Source organism: Phyllobates terribilis, unplaced genomic scaffold (assembly GCF_046119375.1).
Source record: "Phyllobates terribilis strain yellow unplaced genomic scaffold, ASM4611937v1 Scaffold_3__8_contigs__length_932513732, whole genome shotgun sequence".
Lineage (NCBI taxonomy): Eukaryota > Metazoa > Chordata > Amphibia > Anura > Dendrobatidae > Phyllobates > Phyllobates terribilis.
The window spans coordinates 384,877,640-384,899,346 of NW_027362763.1; the positions used below are offsets into that span (position 1 = coordinate 384,877,640).

General features: G+C 39.0%; 1 protein-coding gene across 5 annotated transcripts in view; it reads left to right on the plus strand.

Annotated features, from left to right (window-relative positions):
• LOC141259460 (isoaspartyl peptidase/L-asparaginase-like) overlaps positions 1-20,512 on the plus strand; it is an 83,102-nt gene extending 62,590 nt beyond the window's left edge. For 4 of the 5 annotated variants that reach the window (XM_073675489.1, XM_073675488.1, XM_073675484.1 and 1 more), the window contains exons 6-7: positions 10,320-10,430; positions 17,037-19,368. In XM_073675489.1, coding sequence (XP_073531590.1) covers positions 10,320-10,430; positions 17,037-17,245 — 320 coding nt within the window. In that variant the 3' untranslated portion in view covers positions 17,246-19,368. Of the gene's footprint in view, positions 1-10,319; positions 10,431-17,036; positions 19,369-19,427 lie in introns of those variants that run through there. The other variant, XM_073675485.1, reaches the window with a different exon arrangement.
• Positions 20,513-21,707: the final 1,195 nt, after the last annotated feature.

The window sequence follows — 21,707 nt, forward strand, 5'->3', positions numbered from 1 at the left end:
ACTCAATAAACACTAGTAAGCTTTACTGTATAGCCTGAGACATGATGTGTGGAAAATTAAATAACAACTGTTTTGTACAAATAAAGGCCAATACAATACATATTACCAACATTATACTGTATAGTATATACATAGATGCAATATTATATCTCAGCAGTCAGCAACCCTGTTCTGTAGCTTTACATTTAGTCTCCATTTTGTGCTTCAGTTGCTGTGGTTCCTAAAAAACCTGTCAGTTTAGGGCAGTGGGCAGGTTTTCTGATAAGTCTCACATGCTGTTCTGTCCTAAGCATCTTTTAAAGTATGTTTTTCTCTGAAATGTCGTAGCATTTCAGAGCAAACATACCTGGCTGGAATCATAGGAATCATACAGCCAGTATCTGATACATACTGAAAATGGATTAACTGTTGGGTTCACTTTAAGAGAGAATGATCCATTCATTCACAAATGTTTGTAAAGGCAGACTGTATGGCTAGGGGCTTGATTAAAAATAACTTTGTTGACGGGACTGAATGAAAAACCTAAATTTAATAATGAAGATGTGAATCCCATCCATATAGTGTATAACTTGTTAATGAAGCTGAGATTAAATATTTGAAACATACCCTTTCTGACTCAAAAACAATTAGCAGTGTAATTGATAATTTAGGAGTGTCAGAGTAACAGAAGAACATGTTTGTGCATTCAATTATCTTGTTTTTAATAACTGAAAGCATAAAGAAATAAATAATCTTTTGATTGAGGTCAAATAAAGCATAATTAAATCCAATGTTGTTACACAACAAAATATATAAAATCATCATTGGAGGCCATTGCTTTTTCCAGCCACTACACATAGTATTTATCTATTGTTGTTTTTAAAAAGAATGTACAAGATTTGACAGGTTGTAGCTATTTCAAGATTGTAAATTGCTTCATTTTAGTTCTCTCTTTAAAAGGAGATGTCCCATTTGTGTGAGGATTTGGCACTGACCACCAATACCTTGTAAATACTTCATTTAAATCTCCATATTTAAAAAGTTGATAACTGCCAAAATGATTTGACTATCGCGTCAGCTCTGCCAAGAGTAGAAGGGATTTGGAAGTGGATCAAAAGAAAAATGTCCACAAGTAGTTTGTTTTAATTTCATTGCTTACTGCTACCTCAAAATATGTTCTCTTGACAGATGCCAATGTATATCAGGAGGAGAACTACTTGTAAATGTTCACACATTTTGTATCTTTTTATTATAATTTGGCTTGCATTTCTCACAGTGTCTTTTACAGACAATACAACTATTGAAAATAATGTTGCTTTAAGAAGCATAATTTGGCCCCCACCTTCCATGTGCCACTATTAATATTGTTGACACATGGAAGGTGTGGCCAAATTATGCTACAGTTGACCCACAATAACATGAGCACACAAAACATAATAATTTTTAATTGGAATCATAAAAAAATGGTATGGCACCCCAGTTAATCTTCTTTTTCACTCTGAGAACAATCACTTTATGTGCCCAGTGCTGGTGGACACACATACTAAATACACTGCTCAAAAAAATAAAGGGAACACTCAAATAACACATCCTGGATCTGAATGAATGAAATATTCTCGTTGAATACTTTGTTCTGTACAAAGTTGAATTTGCTGACAACAAAATCACACAAAAATCATAAATGGAAATCAAATTTATTAACCAATAGAGGCCTGGATTTGGAGTCACCCCCAAAAGTAAAGTGGAAAAACACACTACAGGCTGATACAACTTTGATGTAATGTCCTTAAAACAAGTCAAAATGAGGCTCAGTATTGTGTGTGGCCTCCACGTGCCTGTATGACCTCCCTGCAACGCATGGGCATGCTCCTTATGAGGTTGCGGATGGTCTCCTTTGGAATCTCCTCCCAGACCTGGACTAAAGCATCCGCCAACTCCTGGACACTCTGTGGTGCAACGTGACGTGACATTAGTGGATGGAGCGAGATATGATATCCCAGATGTGCTCAATTGGATTCAGGTCTGGGAAATGGGCGGGCCAGTCCATAGCTTCAATTCCTTTATCTTGCAGGAACTGCTGACACACGCCAGCCACATGAGGTCTGGCATTGTCCTGCATTAGGAGGAACCCAGGGCCAACTGCACCAGCATATGGTCTCACAAGGGGTCTGAGGATCTCATCTCGGTACCTAATGGCAGTCAGGCTACCTCTGGTGAGCACATGGAGGGCTGTGCGACCCTCCAAAGAAATGCCACCCCACACCATTACTGACCCACTGCCAAACCGGTCATGCTGAAGGATGTTTCAGACAGCAGATCGCTCTCCATGACGTCTCCAGACTCTGTCACATCTGTCACATGTGCTCAGTGTGAACCTGCTTTCATCTGTGAAGAACACAGGGCGCCAGTGGCGACTTTGCCAAACCTGATGTTCTGTGGCAAAAGCCAAGGGTCCTGCATGGTGTTGGGCTGTGAGCACAACCCCCATTTGTGGACGTCGGGCGCTCATACCACCCTCATGGAGTCAGTTTCTAACCATTTGTGCAGACACATGCACATTTGTGGCCTGCTGGAGGTCATTTTGCAGGGCACTGCTAGTGCTCCTCCTGTTCCTCCTTGCACAAAGGCAGAGGTAGCGGTCCTGAAGCTGGGTTGTTTCCATCCTGCGGCCCCCTCCACGTCTCCTGATGTACTGACCTGTCTCCTCGTAGCGCCTCCAGCCTCTGGACACTACACTGACAGACACAGCAAACCTTCTTGCCACAGCTCGCATTGATGTGCCATCCTGGATGAGCTGCACTACCTGAGCAACTTCTGTGGGTTGTAGAGTCCATCTCATGCTACCACAAGTGTGAAAGCGCAACCAACATTCAAACGTGACAAAAACATCAGCCAGAAAGCATTGGTACTGAGATGTGGTCTGTGGTCCCCACCTGCAGAACCACTCCTTTATTGACCTTTATTGAGTGTGTCTTGATAATTGACAATAATTTCCATCTATTGTCTATTCCATTTGCACAGCAGCATGTGAAATTGATTGTCCATCAGTGTTGCATCCTAAGTGGACAGTTTGATTTCACAGAAGTTTGATCCACTTGGAGTTATATTCTGTTGTTTAAGTGTTCCCTTTATTTTTTTGAGCAGTGTATATCTGTCCCACATGTAGATTCTCTTGCACAGGTGATTTTATAAAAATTTCTATAAGAAATAGTTTATGCTTAAAAATCTTAAGCAATAATGACATGGCAAGGAAATGGGAAACATAATTTTTAATCTTTTAAAGATATAAAATACCAATATGATAAAATATATTTACATGGCAATTTGTTGACACTTTTATCTAATTTGGATGTTTTGGGAAGTTAACAATGAACTGCTTTCAGTATGGTTATTAAAACACCATCTCCATTGTATGTACAGTGGTTTGCGAAAGTATTCATCCCCTTGCCATTTTTGTGTTTTGCTACCTCACAACCTGGAATTTCACAGTTTTTTTGATGGTTTGCATCAGTTCATGTAAAGGACATGCCTACAACTGTGAACATTTGTTTTTTGTTTTATTTGTTTTTTGCTAAACTTATCACCCCCCTAAAGTTTCTGAGTTTTTCACATCTTGCCACTGGGATTTTTGCCCATTCCTCAAGGCAAAACTGCTCCAGCTCTTTCAAATTAGACGGTTTCCTCTGGTGAACAGCAATCTTCAAGTCTGATCATAGATTCTCAATTGGATTAAGGTCTAGGCTTTGACTAGGCCACTCCAAAGCACTTACACATTTTCCCTTAATCCCTCTCTTGGCAGGTTTGCTGTGGTACCATGTTCTTTCCATTTGATGATAATGGATTTGAAGGTGCTCCGGGGGTCATCAGAGACTGGGATATTTTTTTATAACCCCATCCTGACTTATACTTCTCATATTTGTCCCTGACTTGTTTGGAGATCTCCTTGGTCTTCATAGTATTGTTTGGTTAAAGGTGCCTCTTATTTAATGGTGTTGCAGCCTCTGTGGCCTTTCAGAAAAGGTGTGCATATACTGACAGACCATGTGACACTTAGGAAGTCCATCTGAGTGCAAATTTTCACTAAGCATATGACTTGTGAAGGTAATTGTTTGCACCAGAAATTTTTAGGGGCTTCATCGCAAAAGAGTGAATACATATGCACATGCCAATTTTTATTTATTTAATCCCATAAATTTAATTTATGACTATTTTTTTTCTCACTTCACCAGCTTAGACTATTTAGTGCTGACGCATCACACATTAATCAGATTACAAGAATATTTAAACACAGATCGTAATGTAACAAAATAAGTAAAAAGCCAAGGGGGTGATTACTTCCGCTAGCCACTGTATAGGAAAATGAATGTAATATTTTTTTATGTCTGTTTATTGTTATGCTACTGTACTAGTTTTTTATATATATTGTGGTGGGACGACTCGCTCGGCCGCTTCTGGAAGTAGACTCAGGAATTAGGTTTTCTCTGCAGGCTTTATTATATGGCATAAAGCTCTGCAACTCCAGCCAAAATAAACACTGCCTTACTGGCAAAACAACAAAACAAATGGTAAATGGTAGTCCAGTCCATATGTGTGTGTGTGTGTGTGTGCGGTTCACCCACACCGGTTATGTCTAGCCTTCAGCTTCATCCTGAGCTATGGCGGTCCAGTCTGGAGACCTTGCCTCTCCAAACACAACACAGAGGAGAAAAACAAGACTGAACATTTAAAGTTTTCTCAGCCACACCCTGAGGGGGAGGTATGGGGAATGACTTCCCTCCCTCTCTATGTCATTCCCATAAAACCACACCCTTTAAAAGAGCAAACTCCCAGCACATAACATGCTGGCAGAAATTCAGTAGGTCTTAATTCACACAGGAGAGCATCCTGAGTGACACATACCTCCCCTTGCATATAATACCAGTGACTCTGTCACAATATATATATATATTTAGTAGCCAATTATTCAAATGTTAGACTAATTAACGAAAGAAAAAAAATTACACTAATAGGACTCGGCAACCTCCTGTTTTTAGTGTTCCATTAATCAACTGATTAGCGACTTATTAGAAGGATCAAAATTTTTAGCAGTTTGTACTTGGTGATTAAAATGTTTGCCAAAATGTATATTATATATTATAGTAAAAATTTGTAGAATAAGTAAAACATAACTATATATACAGTACTGTGCAATACTTTTAGATAGCTGTGCAAAATGCTGTAAAGTAAGAATATCCTAAAATAGAGGTGTTATGTTAATAGATCATTTTTATCAATTATTATTATTATTCAACGCCCTTTGGCTTGATCTTGAGCCATGGCTACTTGATGGATGAACGATCTGTAGGAAGATCGGTCTTGCGCAATCATAGATAGGTCCACCAGTGTCTTCTCAGCCGATATTTTGATTGTAACAAGCCATGTTCCTTCCGTCCATGATGTCCTTCTCAAGGGATTGCTCTCTTCGTATGATGTGTCCAAAGTAGGCAAGTCGTAGCTTGGTGATCCTTGCTTCAAGTGATAGGTCTTGCTTGATTTGTTCCAAGATTGATTTGTTTGCTCTTTTTTGCCATCCATAGTATTGATAACATTCTTCTCAAGCACCACATTTTGAAGGAGTCAATTCTTCTTCTGTCTTGTTTCTTCATCATCCAGATTTCGCATCCATATGTTATTTCAGAAAATACCAAACTATGTAAGAGCCATGTCTTCTTCATCAGTGAATTGTTCCTTGATTTGGAGACCTTGTCCTGTAATTCAATGTTGATTTTCCCTTAGCTATTCTATTGACTTCCAATATCGTCTCTGCTTCTTTAGTGATCATTGATCTGAGTAGGTTGAAGTCCTTTAGCACTTCCAGTTTGTTGCTGTCCATGCAAAATGAGTCCCGATCGTACCTGGCAGTAGTCAAGATCTTTGTCTTCTTTGTATAGAGTAGCAGTCCCATGTTCGAACTTTCCATCTTGACACTCTGTAATAAGTCCTTCATTCCATTTACGTTTGTAGCTATCAATGTTGTATCATCTGCATATTAGGATTGTTGATGCTGTGTCCAGCAATTTTGATTCCTTCTTTTTCAGCAAGTCCGGTCTTCCTAAGAATATATTCTGCACATAATTTGAAGAGAAATGATTACAGAATTCAGCATTGTGTGACTACTCGCTCTACTTTGAACCATGCCGTGTCGCCATGTTCCGTTCAGACTGTTGCTTCTTGGTCGATATAAAGATTCCTAATGAGACTGATCAGATGATTCTGCACACCCACATCCTTCATTCTATTGCAAAGTTTCTGGTGATCAACACAGTCGAAGGCTTGGCTGTAGTCAATGAAACAATAAAAGAACTCGTTGTGTTCTTTGACCTTTTCCATTATCCATTTAATGTTAGCAATTACATCTCTTGTTCCTCTTCCTTTTCTGAATTTTGCTTGTTCCTCTGACAGCTCTTTTTCAAGGTAAGGCTGTAACAGTCTTTGTAGGATCTTCAGTAGTATTTTGCTGGCATGAGGTATGAGCGCAATAATCCAATAGTTTGCACAGTCTGTACCATCTCCCTTCTTTGGAATAGGAATAAACAATGATCTTGTCTAGTCCTTGGGTCATTTACCAGTTGTCCATTTTTGTTGACACAGACGTGTGATGACATCAACTGCTGCTTCAGAAGACTATTAGCTCTATTGAAATATTGTCACATCCAGGACTTTGTCTTGCAGGATGTTTGGTCTCTATCATTTCCAGTCTCAGTTTCTTCCCATATCACTGAGTCCTTCTTATAGAGGTGCTCCATGTACTCTTTCCATCTTTCCTTGATCTGTTCAGGCTCAGTTAGTTTGTTCTTGTTGGCTTCTCTCAACATTCCCACTCTTGGTTGAAACTTTTGTTGTATCTCTTTGATATTTAGGTATGCCTTCCTGGTCTTGCCCTTCATATGTTTGCTTTCTATTTCTGTACATATCTTTCGGTAATAAAGTTCTTAGTCTGCTTAAATATCTCTCTTTAGTATTTTACTGATGCTATTTGCGTCCTGCTTGTTACGTTTTGCTATTAGTCTTTCTTCGATGATCTTTAGGGTCTCTTCTGTTAACCATGGCTGCAGGGGTGTCTTCTGTCTCTAGTTTATTGTCATTCAAGTCACCCATGATAATGAGTAAATCTTGTTTTGATGTCTTGTCGATTTCTTCTTGAACTTGATCTTAGAATAGTTCAATGTCCTCCTCCTCGGTGACAAAAAAAAAAGTACTTTAAAGGCCAGAGAGCAAATGAACTATATTTTTTTCTGGGTAGTATATCATAAAGAAATATTACTGTAGACAGGTGATAACTTATATAACATCCTGAAACTTTAGGAATCATGGCATATCCAATATATCTGGGCATGAGGACCTTTATAAACCTATATAGCAGCAAAGGCTGGTTCCACACTCTGATCTCCTGGCACATAGTGTAAGTGGGATAGAAATGGACAAATACCTAGAAAAGGCAGTGATAAAGGAAAACATGCCTTCCACTAACAACATTCAGGTTAAATGACTCACCATATTTCAACAATGTGGTAAAGGCAAGCAAGCAAACAGATGCTAATGGCGCTCCAGAGATAATCACATCAGTGCCTGGGACATGTTGCTTACTGAGCAGGAGTCATGTGGCTTTAAATAGGAATATCACATGTGAAGACAGTGAGTAAGGCTATGTGCCCACGATGCAGAAATGCTCAGGATTTTTTCCTGAGCGTTTCTGCATCTCCCTGGCACAAAAAAACGCATGCGGATTGTACATGCGGATTGTACATGCGTTTTTCCTGCCAGGGACATGCGGATGTGAAGCGTTCTTCACTTTTATTTCCGCATGCGGGTTGACAAGCGCTTTCCAAGTGATTTTAGCATCACTTGGAAAGAGCTTGTCAACTTGGTCACACTATATAAATCCATGCAAACGGCATAATTCAATATAATTCATAACTCAACATAATTGAGTCTGTGTGAGAATACATAAAGAAACTAAAGGATTTGAGTGAGCCTGCATCCATGGAAGATCTGTGGTTAGTTCTCCAAGATGTTTAGAACAACTTCTCTGCCAAGTTCCATCAAAACTTTGTTTAACTGTCCATAGAAGGATTGATATTCAAAAGCTGCTTTGAAGGCAAAGGGAAGTCACACCAAATATTGATCTGATTTAGATTTCTCTTTTTGTTCAGTTTCTTTCATATTGTTAATTGCTAAAAGTAAACTATTAACATTTCTATTTTTAAAAGCATTCTTACTTTGAAGCACTTTTTTTGGACACAAGCCTAAACATTTGCACAGTAGTGTAATGTGTGTGTGCATAAATATATATATACATATACTGTATATATACATGTATATATATATACATATATACTGTATATATATATATATATACCATATACATATATACACACAACCACATTATATATGAATAAATATATGTATGTGTGTGTGTATATATATATAAAATACAGACCAAAAGTTTGGACACACCTTCTCATTTAAAGATTTTTCTGTATTTTCATGACTTTGAAAATTGTACATTCACACTGAAGGCGTCAAAACTATGAATTAACACATGTGGAATTACATACTTAGCAAAAAAGTGTGAAACAACTGAAAATATGTCTTATATTCTAGGTTCTTCAAAGTAGTCACCTTTTGCTTTGATGACTGCTTTGCACACTCTTGGCATTCTCTTGATGAGCTTCAAGAGGTAGTCACCGCAAATGGTTTTCACTTCACAGGTGTGCCCTGTCAGGTTTAATAAGTGGGATTTCTTGCCTTATAAATGGGGTTGGGACCATCAGTTGTGTTGTGCAGAAGTCAGGTGGATACACAGCTGATAGTCCTACTGAATAGACTGTTAGAATTTGTATTATGGCAAGTAAAAAGCTGCTAAGTAAAGAAAAACGAGTGGCCATCATTACTTTAAGAAATGAAGGTCAGTTAGTCCGAAAAATTGGGAAAACTTTTAAAGTGTCCCCAAGTGCAGTTGCAAAAACCGTCAAGCACAACAAAGAAACTGGCTCACATGAGGACCGCCCCAGGAAAGGAAGACCAAGAGTCACCTCTGCTTCTGAGGATAAGTTTATCCGAGTCATCAGCCTCAGAAATCGCAGGTTAAGAGCAGCTCAGATTAGAGACCAGGTCAATGCCACACAGAGTTCTAGCAGCAGACACAACTCTACAACAACTGTTAAGAGGAGACTTTGTGCAGCAGGCCTTCATGGTAAAATAGCTGCTAGGAAACCACTGCTATGGACAGGCAACAAGCAGAAGAGACTTGTTTGGGCTAAAGAACACAAGGAATGGACATTAGACCAGTGGAAATCTGTGCTTTGGTCTGATGAGTCCAAATTTGAGATCTTTGGTTCCAACCACCATGTCTTTGTGCGACGCAGAAAAGGTGAACGGATGGACTCTACATGCCTGGTTCCCACCGTAAAGCATGGAGGAGGAGGTGTGATGGTGTGGGGGTGCTTTGCTGGTGACACTGTTGGGGATTTATTCAAAATTGAAGGCATACTGAACCAGCATGGCTACCACAGCATCTTGCAGCGGCATGCTATTCCATCCGGTTTGCATTTAGTTGGACCATCATTTATTTTTCAACAGGACAATGACCCTAAACACACCTCCAGGCTGTGTGAGGGCTATTTGACCAAGAAGGAGAGTGATGGGGTGCTACGCCAGATGGCCTGGCCTCCACAGTCACCAGACCTGAACTCAATCAAGATGCTTTGGGATGAGATGGACCACAGAGTGAAGGCAAAAGGGCCAACAAGTGCTAAGCATCTCTGGGAACTCCTTCAAGAGATTGTTGGAAGACCATTTCCGGTGACTACCTCTTGAAGCTCATCAAGAGAATGCCAAGAGTGTGCAAAGCAGTCATCAAAGCAAAAGGTGGCTACTTTGAAGAACCTAGAATATAAGACATATTTGCAGTTGTTTCACACTTTTTTGTTAAGTATATAATTCCACATGTGCCAATTCATAGTTTTGATGCCTTCAGTGTGAATGTACAATTTTCATAGTCATGAAAATAGAGAAAAATCTTTAAATGAGAAGGTGTGCCCAAACTTTTGGTCTGTACTGTATATATATATATATATATATATATATATATATATATATATATATATACACACACACACACACATATATATACACACACACACATTAAAATATAAATATACATACTCTGTATATACACAAAAATGTTTCTAAAAACAAAATAACACAAATAAGTAAATATACAGTATATACACAATGCTGTGCAAAGGTTTTAGGTAGGTGTACAAAAAAATGTATATATTTATGTCTTTATTTTCTAGGATCTGGAGCATATGCAGACAATTTTATTGGGGCAGTGTCTTCAACTGGCCATGGAGAGGCTATTATGAAAGTTACTCTTGCAAGACAAGTACTTTTTAATATGGAAAAAGGTAATAATTAAGAGTAAAAAAGGTAGTTAGTTAGTTAGTTAGTTAGTTACTTCCAGGCACGTGTCTACAATTAGTTATGTGTCAAATTCACCATATTTTTTTAATAAATCTACAAATTATTTTTACTTTTTCGCACATATATTTCGTTAGTATTGAAATTTACAATACTAGCCTTGTTTTTCTATCCCTTGCCAGTGATGAGCATATATAATTCAATCTATACATGTATTCTAATTTTGATTTTGATGTTAGGAAAAATTGGTGCTATCTTTCCTGGTACATAGGACATATTGAAATAATATTGTAAGCTCCATGGGAGGGGAACTAATGTAAAGTACTGCATGAAATAACTAAGCTACATAAAAAATGATAAAAATCTCTATTGCGTGTTTGTGTACATAATGTAAGAGATATAATAAATTGTATTGACATTATAAGTTGATTGTGATGAGGTGTGTGTGTGCATTTTACATCCTCAAATGTATGTTGTTTATGATAGTCAACAAGATCAGTAAGTTGGCCCTAAAATGGTCTTCAACGAATCCCATTTTCCTGCCTTTAGAGACTGTTTGAATCTGAGTTGTCATAAAATATACAAATCAATTATGATATACTCCTCAGAAGGTGATTCCAGACACATGCACCACTTGAAACTCATCCATTATGCATAATTCCAGTAATGTACTTTGCAGCTCATACATATCCCCATATTGCCCTAATTGTTAAATTAAGGGCAGAAAAGGTTTGTTGGTGTTATTTACATTACATCGACTTTGGAACAGATTCAGGAATGAGACAGAGACAGTTATTCAATGAATTAGATCAGACTTACAAATCTATTAACACAGCTGCTGGAATTCATTCATTAGTGTTACATCCATAGGCTAACTCCATATATTAGGTGTGATTTGAAGTAACTTGCGCACAGCCTTAATTTACTGCAACTCCTCTGCCCAGATTTATAGCTTTTATTGGTATTTAATTTTTTTTTACATTTTTTTGGCCCCAGTAGCTTAAAGTCACACCCTCTATCCTCTGCTACAAATTATACACTCAACTTTTGATAATGGTGGGATTATAAGGTAGGTTATTATTATCAAATATCCTCTAGGGTCACACCATAGTGGGCATGAAAGCCATTGCTATTAGAGTAATTCATGTATAGAACTATGGACAAAAGAGTAACAAAAGCACCAGCAATGGATCTGGGTGCTGTGCCTCTAAGGCAAATACCAAACCTTCGATATAGTAGAAAAAATTGGAGGCAGCACAGCAATTTCTAAATGTGAAAAAAGTGCTATTCAATACTCAATGGTGACGTTTCGGTTCAAAAACAAGAACCTTTCTCCAAGCATCTTCCTTGAGAAAGGTTCTTTTTTTAACCAAAACCTCGCTGTTATGGGCTATTAAAAAGGACTTTTTTCACCTTTACATGTTGGTGTGCTGCCTCCATTTTTTTCTAGAACTATAGGCATACATAAAAATTTGTAAATTAGCTGTCTAATATTTGTTCTTTACCCCCAAAAATACTGTTCCATTTGCATGGGATTGATGTAACTTTTTTTGGAACACAGGTAATAAGGCATTGCATTTTAATGAACATTATTATTCCAAATCAGTACATGTTCACCGGTACAAAAACAGAAAATTCCTTCATATTGATAATATGCCAAGACAAATATTACACATTGATAAAATTGAAAAAATTAAAAACAAAGCAGAATTAGGTAACAGGTGCAAAATATGATGAGACAACCACTCACAACCTACCAATTTATAGAGGGGGTGATTGCTTAGTGTTAAAATTGCACACAAAAAGGGCTTGTATAGGGCACTGGTCACACACAGGTAGTGCACAGTGTCATATTAGTGATGCGCATACTATTAGATTAGGCAGGCTGCCCAGCACTATATAAGTGCACTCACCAGGGACAGACATCCTTGTTTACAAGGCCAACATTGATAGGCTTGGCTGCACCCTGCATAAAATATTTCAGAAAAAAAAAATGCTCACAAGCAAATAAATAAAACACACACATAATAAACATATATATACAGTATATATATATATGTATACACAGTATGTACAGTACAGACCAAAAGTTTGGACACACCTTCTCATTTAAAGATTTTTCTGTATTTTCTTGACTATGAAAATTGTACATTCACACTGAAGGCATCAAAACTATGAATTAACACATGTGGAATTATATACTTAACAAAAAAGTGTGAAACAACTTAAAATATGTCTTATATTCTAGGTTCTTCAAAGTAGCCACCTTTTGCTTTGATGACTGCTTTGCACACTCTTGGCATTCTCTTGATGAGCTTCAAGAGGTAGTCACCGGAAATGGTCATCCAACAATCTTGAAGGAGTTCCCAGAGATGCTTAGCACTTGTTGGCCCTCTTGCCTTCACTCTGCGGTCCAGCTCACCCCAAACCATCTCGATTGGGTTCAGGTCTGGTGACTGTGGAGGCCAGGTCGTAGCACCCCATCACTCTCCGTCTTGGTCAAATAGCCTTTACACAGCCTGGAGGTGTGTTTGGGGTCATCGTCCTGTTGAAAAATAAATTATGGTCCAACTAAACGAAAACCGGATGGAATAGCATGCCGCTGCAAGATGCTGTCGTAGCCATGCTGGTTCAGTATGCCTTCAATTTTGAATAAATCCCCAACAGTGTCACCAGCAAAGCACCCCCACACCATCACACCTCCTCCTCCATGCTTCACGGTGGGAACCAGGCATGTAGAGTCCATCCGTTCACCTTTTCTGCGTCGCACAAAGACACGGTGGTTGGAACCAAAGATCTCAAATTTGGACTCATCAGACCAAAGCACAGATTTCCACTGGTCTAATGTCTATTCCTTGTGATCTTTAGCCCAAACAAGTCTCTTCTGCTTGTTGCCTGTCATTAGCAGTGGTTTCCTAGCAGCTATTTTACCATGAAGGCCTGCTGCACAAAGTCTCCTCTTAACAGTTGTTGAAGAGATGTGTCTGCTGCTAGAACTCTGTGTGGCATTGACCTGGTCTCTAATCTGAGCTGCTGTTAACCTGCGACTTCTGAGGCTGGTGACTCGGATAAACTTATCCTCAGAAGCAGAGGTGACTCTTGGTCTTCCTTTCCTGGGGCGGTCCTCATGTGAGCCAGTTTCTTTGTAGCGCTTGATGGTTTTTGCAACTGCACTTGGGGACACTTTCAAAGTTTTCCCAATTTTTCGCACTGACTGACCTTCATTTCTTAAAGTAATGATGGCCACTCGTTTTTCTTTACTTAGCTGCTTTTTTCTTGCCATAATACAAATTCTAACAGTCTATTCACTAGGACTATCAGCTGTGTATCCACCAGACTTCTGCACAACACAACTGATGGTCCCAACCCCATTTATAAGGCAAGAAATCCCACTTATTAAACCTGACAGGGCACACCTGTGAAGTGAAAACCATTTTCGGTGACTACCTCTTGAAGCTCATCAAGAGAATGCCAAGAGTGTGCAAAGCAGTCATCAAAGCAAAAGGTGGCTACTTTGAAGAATCTAGAATATAAGACATATTTTCAGCTGTTTCACACTTTTTTGTTAAGTATATAATTCCACATTTGTTAATTCATAGCTTTGATGCCTTCAGTGTGAATGTACAATTTTCATAGTCATGAAAATACAGAAAAATCTTTAAATGAGAAGGTGTGTCCAAACTTTTGGTCTGTACTGTATATGGTGATGGTCGATATTTTTGTCAAAATACACAAGTTTGCAACCCACATCAAGGGTCCTCATACTTGTGAGCATTTTTTTTTTTTGCACGTAATATTTTTATTCAGGGTGCAGCCAAGCCCATCAATGGCCTTGTAAACTAGTGTGTCTGTCCTGGTGGGGTGCACTTATATAGTGCTGGGCAGCCTGCCTAATCTAATAGTATGGGCTTCACTAATAGGCTCTGTGAAGGATCCATACTTTGCCACTCGCCTGACGTCACTATTACGCCAGACGGATCACGTGATACGGATCCGCACTTTACACCAACGTGACATTCTGCACCCCTCAGGGACACGTAAGGTCAGATTGGAACAGTTTAACACAGACACCCCCTGTTCACATGGGTTCAGGAAGGTACTGGAGTGAAAAGGGGTGACCCACTCAGTCACTGACGTGGCACCACACTCGCGCACACCCCTGACAGGCTGAGTCATTCCCCTCCTGCCCCCTGGGCTGAACTTGAGTCCCCTCCCCATGTCTTCGGCAGATAACTCCAAAACTTCAGATGGGTCATAACTCCTTAATGGATGGTCCTAGGGAGGCGGTTCTAGTGTCATCGGATACAGCCGGGCCCCTGCTACATGTGGAGACTAAACACAGCTGTGCTATCCATTTCCTAATAGCTGTTCTATGCATCTCCCTAACCCAGTGCTCTAGGATGGGTCGAGACTCAGGATGACATTTGCCATGTCCTGGGGATCTTGGAAATATACGTGATGTATGGCTAGAATGTATAGTATTTCCATAACTCGCTAGTTATGGCTTGGATCCTTTGGTGGTCTTCAGGGGTCTTCCTGTAGTAGCTTACCAGCTAGCTGGTGAGGGTGTAACTCCTTTCTTTGAAGCTGGCCAGGTGTCTCGTTACAACTACACATGCTTACACTATGATTGTAAGTTGCCATTACATCCCACCATCCTTCACAGGCGATAAGCCAGACACTGTGCACTATCTGTGTGTGACCAGAGCCCTATACAAGCCTTTTTTTGTGTGCAATTTTAATACTGAGAAATCACACCCTCCATGAATTGGTAGGTTGTGAGTGGTTATCTCATCAGTATTTTGCACTTGTGTTACCTCCATCTTTATTAAGGGAGTTTGCTGCATCCTGATAGTGCATGAGTTTCTGTGACCTGGGCAGGTAAATACTGTTGCCCTTTTTTGCTGTGATGAGATGACATTGATATTTCTGACAATAGACACAGTAAATGGGATATTAAAATAAATGTATTTCCCTGTATGTTGATCTAATCATTTTGTTCTGACTATTATTGCCAATTTTTCTGCTCTACAAAAAGTCTAGTCTGGCCATAGCAATACTATGTAAATACTGTGTGTCACTATGCATTTATCTAGCATTTTTAGAACCCATATGTGCACGTAAAAATAAATAAGTAAGATCACCAAGAAGGAAAAGTTGTGAAATTATGAGATTCAAAGAACAGATGAACATGTTAATGACATGCAAATGATGAAAAAATAGAAACAAAATTTTCAAGACATCTCGATTTATTCAGTATTGATAACGAGTGCGACGTTAAGAAATACATGCACTTACGTGCCTTGGTATGCTATAAATGAGGTTATTAATTGACTGACTAATGTTCTGAAATTCTGAATGCACTTGGACAAATCATCACGATCCACTGCTGACAGCATTCTTTACATTTGCTGCCCAATGACGTTCCAGATGTGCTTGATGGGAGAAAAGTAAGGTGACGCTGCAGTCCATGGCAGCACGTTTAAGCCACACAGGCTGCTCACAGTAGCATAAGCAACATGTGGCTTTGTGTTCTTGAGTTGAACAACAGCTTCTGAGATATTTTGGAGAAATGATCGTACCACTAATTCCATGACGAAATCAATGTAACGCTGACCTGTTAGTGTATCTGGAATGAAGGCCAGAAGGGGACAGCAACCATTCACTATTATTCCCCACACCATAATCCCTCGTTAAGGATGTACCCTTGTGAAGGTCTCATCATTGGTCTCATGCCATCGTTCTCAAAGACTATCATGGTGCAGAGCAAGACGTCAATGGAGGATGGAATACAAGTCTATCCTCTTCACCAATGAGTCCAGCATTTGTCTTTAACACAATGATGGATTGGTCTGAAGAACACAAGGGCAACAACATAAAGAGTCCGTCATGAGGGTATGTGACACCGGTACTACTGCTAGGATTAAGATGTAGAGTGGCATAATGTACAGTAGCTGGACCCCTCTAGTCTCTTCACTTCAGGTACATTAACAGCTTGGGGTTACATTGATTTGGTCATGTAACTAGTGGTCTGGCTATTTCTCTGTAGTGTACCAAAAGCCGTTTTTCAACATGGCAACGCCAGGCTGCATGTTGCTCCTGCTACTGAAAGTAGCCTGCATGTCCTAAATGATGTGCTATCATGGCCTGCAGCATTTCTGGACTTGTGTCCTGTCAAGTACATCTGGGACGTCATTGGTCAGCAATTGCAAAGGGAGCTGCCAGCAGCAGATATTAAATATTTGTGTGTCCACGTGCTGGGTGGGTGGGTAGAGAATAAACACACTGGACTCAGAAAATACATATTTTAATGCCAGGATTCTACATTCTGAAGGATATTTTCAAAGTATGTTCAATACCCTCATCAAGTCTACGAGATCTATTTAATATGTATGCAGTTTGATCAAATTCTGTGAGACATCATGTTTTCATATAAAATTGTAGTTTGTTTGGCATTTCAAGTTCCATTGTTTTCAGGGTCCCCAGCACAGTTAATTTAATACTTTACTCAAATAATGCCGAATATAGCCAAAAATTGTCTATATACAGTATCTACTAAAAATAATCTAATATGCAGTATTTTTTTTAATTAGGAGAGCCTCCACAGAGTGCTGCAGACCATGCTCTGGAATATATGAAAAACAAAGTACATGGCGGTGGAGGCTTAATCGTTGTTAGCAAATCAGGGGAATGGGCGGCAAGATTTACTACAAAAAGAATGGCATGGGCTAGTATTGAAAACAATATATTAACCTATGGGCTCAATCCTGGGGAAAATTTCCAAGAAAACATACACCTGTAAAAGTATGTTATGAGAAAATGCTACTACTACTAATAATGTTTATAGTACATGTCAGTTATTACCATACAAATTGAAAACATATTAAGTAACAAGTACGTTACAAAAAGATCGTGATCTTTCCAAGTGTCCTAATAACTTTATATGTAATGTATTGTTGAATTACATTTGTGTTGTTTTATTCTCTATATAGTAGGCTCCTGAAACTTTTTCAGAATGGTTAAGTGGTTGATAGAATGTTACAGCAATATAACATGGTTTTAATCAAATTTGTTAAAGTGGATCTGTTGTCTTCCCATTATCCTATTTGCCAAAATGGCACAACGAGAATTGTGTTTAGTTGAGATGAGCCAATCTTTTGAAATTCCAATTCACCAATTTCACTGAATTCATCCTAAAAATGTGATTTGCTGTTGATCGCAAGTATTGCATAGCCTCTAACTGCCCTGAAAAGATACATTTAACATTCATACGAGGGTCAGTCAATAAGTAATGCCTCCTATTTTTTTTCTCCTTAAATAAGGTAGTTATGTTAAATATTCGAATTTGGCACAATTCCTCAAACCTTCTCCAATCCACAGCAATTGCAACTTCCTGCACCAACAGGTGGCAGGACTGTATCCGTTTGCAAAATGGCTGACATCGATATTCATATTAGACAACGTTCTGTGATTGAATTCTTGCATGCAGAAGGTGAAACGCCCATTCAAATTCATGAGAGACTGAAAAATGTGTACGGTGATGCAACAGTGGATGTCAGTACTGTTAGACGATGGGTTCGTCGCTGTAACACAGCTGAAGGGCCATCACCGTTGGCTGACAAAATGCGGAGTGGCAGGCCAGTAACCGCAGTGACTACAAGCAACATTCAGCGAGTCGATGACATCATTCGTGGTGACCGCCGGGTGACTGCAGATGAATTGTGTGGCATTATCTGCCTCAGTAAAGGCAGTGTGATGAAAATTATTGGACAACTGGGATACAGAAAAGTTTGTGCACGGTGGGTCCCAAGAATGCTTTTTACCATGCTGGAATACATGCCCTTGTTAAACGGTGGACCAAGACTGTGGAAATGGATGGAGATTATATTGAAAAGTGACAAATTAATCGTTAATGTTGTGCTTTTCAACCTATGTAATTGCATTTGAATTTCTTGCCAATTAAAAGGAGAAAAAAAATAGGAGGCATTACTTATTGACTGACCCTTGTAGTTTCTGTATTCAACCCATTTAAGCTCTTTATGGCCCCTTTCACATATGCGTGTTTCCGGTACATGTGGCATCTGTTTCCAAAAGTACCGAAGACACGTACACACACAAACACATTAAAATCTATGTTAATCCTCACACCTCTGTGTTTTCATATGGACCATGTGAACCACACGTGTGTGTGTGACCCACACATAGACATGTCCGTTTGTTCCAGCAGCACGGATGACAATACATACCTCACACGTGCACACAGATGACATAATATGTGACTTTCCATGTGTCGTCCGTGTGACATGTACCAGAATAGAATGCGGAAAAGAGATTACAGATATTTAGGTGTTAAACATGTGCAAAGATATACGGGATGGATAGATATGGGATAGACAGATAGATAGATATTCCTGAAATATATAATTAGTGCCATGCGTGTATAGTTTAATGGATTGAACTAGTAAATAAATAAATGGAAAAAAATTACGTAGATCCCCCCCCTTCATTTTTGATAACCAGTAAAGGTAAAGCAGGCAGCTGAGAGCTGATATTATAAGGCTGGGAAGGTCCCTGGTTAATGGTCTTTTCCTAGCCTAAAAATACCTGCCCGATTGCCCTGGTGCATTGGAAATTGGGTTAATGGGGCTTGGGCTTGATGTCAGCTTTGATTTGTCAAAAATCACCTCTGGCATGAAGCCCTGGTGTTAGTAATAGAGAGGTGTCTATCAGACATCCCATTACTAACCATGTAATAACAAAAAAAAACACTCAAAAAATACTTTATGTGTAAACATTATATGCTGCCTTTACATGGCAAAATATAGTTACAAGGTTAGATCAGTTTAATTTTCATATTCTAGCATCTTTTATTTGTGTTAAGAAGATGTATTCTACCAACACCATTAAACTTGCTTCTAACATCAACCTGGACAAATGTTTGTTTTTTTTGCTTATTTTGTTGCCGTTTGTCTGTATTCTCACAGGAAATGGAGATTTTACAGTCATGGCCGAAAGTGTTGGCACCCTTGTTGCGCACTGTGGATAAAGGAACATCAAGATCTCTGGAGATAAACTTGTAACCTTGAGATCATTGATATTTTTAAACAATTTTGTTTTTCAAGTCCTCAGACAGTTCTCTTCTCTGTTCTCCAAGCTTAGTGTGACACACAGAGACATGCAATGCAAAGGAAATAAACATGTGTATAACAAAATATGTGTAATTGCAATCATTTTCTGCGAGAAATACTTCATTTTCTGGACCAAATTCAAGGTTGCCAATACTTTTGGTCATGACTGTATATTGGAGACGTAATTGATAGAAATAAAAACAAAAATATGAAAATGAAAGGATACATTCAAAATATAGAAAGCAATTCTCTATTTTATGGTTTAGGATAAAATACAGATATGTCATATATATGAATAATTTAGTCGTGGATATAGTTACTTATAATCGTTCTATGATTAAACGTGTATCATTGTACCATAAAGGATTTCATTAAATTATATTGTTTTATTACCATATTCCATATTTGATAAAGCAATAGAAATTGGTTTCATTAATGTTATGCCTATATTCCTATGAAAAAAATAATGGAATTGAAAAACAAGCTAGGGTACATTACATGCTAAAGTTGACAAACAAATATTATTAAAGTTTTGGGGACATGATGGCAGTCTTTTTAGTGCAGACTCTTAGACTGCACAGCGCTCATGTTCTCAAAATGGCTTCTGATGGAGGAGCATGTGACCAGACCTGTACATCACCATCCTCCAATTGAAAAAAAACAAACAACTTAATATAATTTTTAGATTGAAAAAGGGGGTATATAAAAATGTAATGCACTTCAAAAATGCGTAATGATATGAGGCCCATGCCTCACTGCCCTGGTATGCCATCTAGAATTCTAGAATACTTACATTTGAAAAGATTTTTGATTCGATGGAAATTGTTTATCCCTGATATAACATATCACAGGCTCTATACGTGTAGATCTTTAAGAAATGTATGACTAATTTATATAATCTATATGTGTCCTGTACTACTTTGATGGACATGGAATCTATTGGAGGAGGGGGAATAAAAGCTGAAAATAAATTTATATTAAATGTGGGTGGGGTTTTAGTTCTGTTTTTATTTGTTTTGTGAAAATGGAAAATCTAAGATTTGAATAAAAATGATCTAATTTAAAAAAAAGTTGACTTAGGCCTAGAACACATAAGTTCCTTGAGCAAGAAAAGTATGTGGCCCCTTGTTTGCTAGACAAGGAGCTCTTTCTAGCAAGTCCCTCATAAGAGTACAATCGACTACTAATTATAAGCCACGGCTATAATTAAAGGGGTTGTCCACTACTCGGACAACCCCTTCTCAATCTGAAAGTTTGCCCCCGTCAAAATAAAAACACTTATACTCTCCTCCGGTACGGGTGCCATTCCAACAGTGTCAGCACTCGCGTTCCCGGGACTCATGTCACATAAACCCTGCACCCAGTCAGTGCTGGCTTCACTGGCCCACTTTTAGACAAATCAAACATCAAGAGGAAATCAGAGAGCAGCCACATCCCTGACGTCCTGTTAATATTCGATACGTACGAAGGTGTTGCCAGTGAAACCGGCACTGAATGGGTTCAGGGCTCGCATGACATAATAACCTCACATGAACCTCAGGAACGGAAGTGCCGACACTGCTGGAAAGGCGCTGGCACCGGAGGTGAGTATAAGTGTTGTGATAGATCAGCTCCGTGTGCACACGGAGGAAGGCTCAGGAAAGCTGTCACTTTAATTCTTCTCACTGGTTTATTAAAGTACGGCATAAACCATTCAATCAAACAAACACGGCATTTCTGGCATAACGGGAAAGCAAAAGAAAATGTATAGCACAGCTCATACGTGTGCGGGGATCCGCCCGTTCATGATACGACTGGGTTCAGCACAGTATAACAGTACACTTCTCTGGAGGTGTTGTATCCAGGCCCACTGAACAACTAATGACTCAAGAGGCTGGTTAGTTATCCTCTAGACCCCACCCTGGGGTTGAGATATGGTGAATAGCCTCCCACCTGCTCTTAGTGTGCTGGAGCAAACTTCTAGGTTTCAAATCACTGAAGCTAATAGCCTGAGTGAAACATATCTTCCCTCCAGTACTTTGCCAGTGACTTTGTCACATATCCCCCACCTCTGCCCAAAGCCAGGGGATTCTTGGCACCTCAGTCATCAATCAGGGAAATCTAGACAGGGCATCTGCATTAACGTGTAACTTCCCG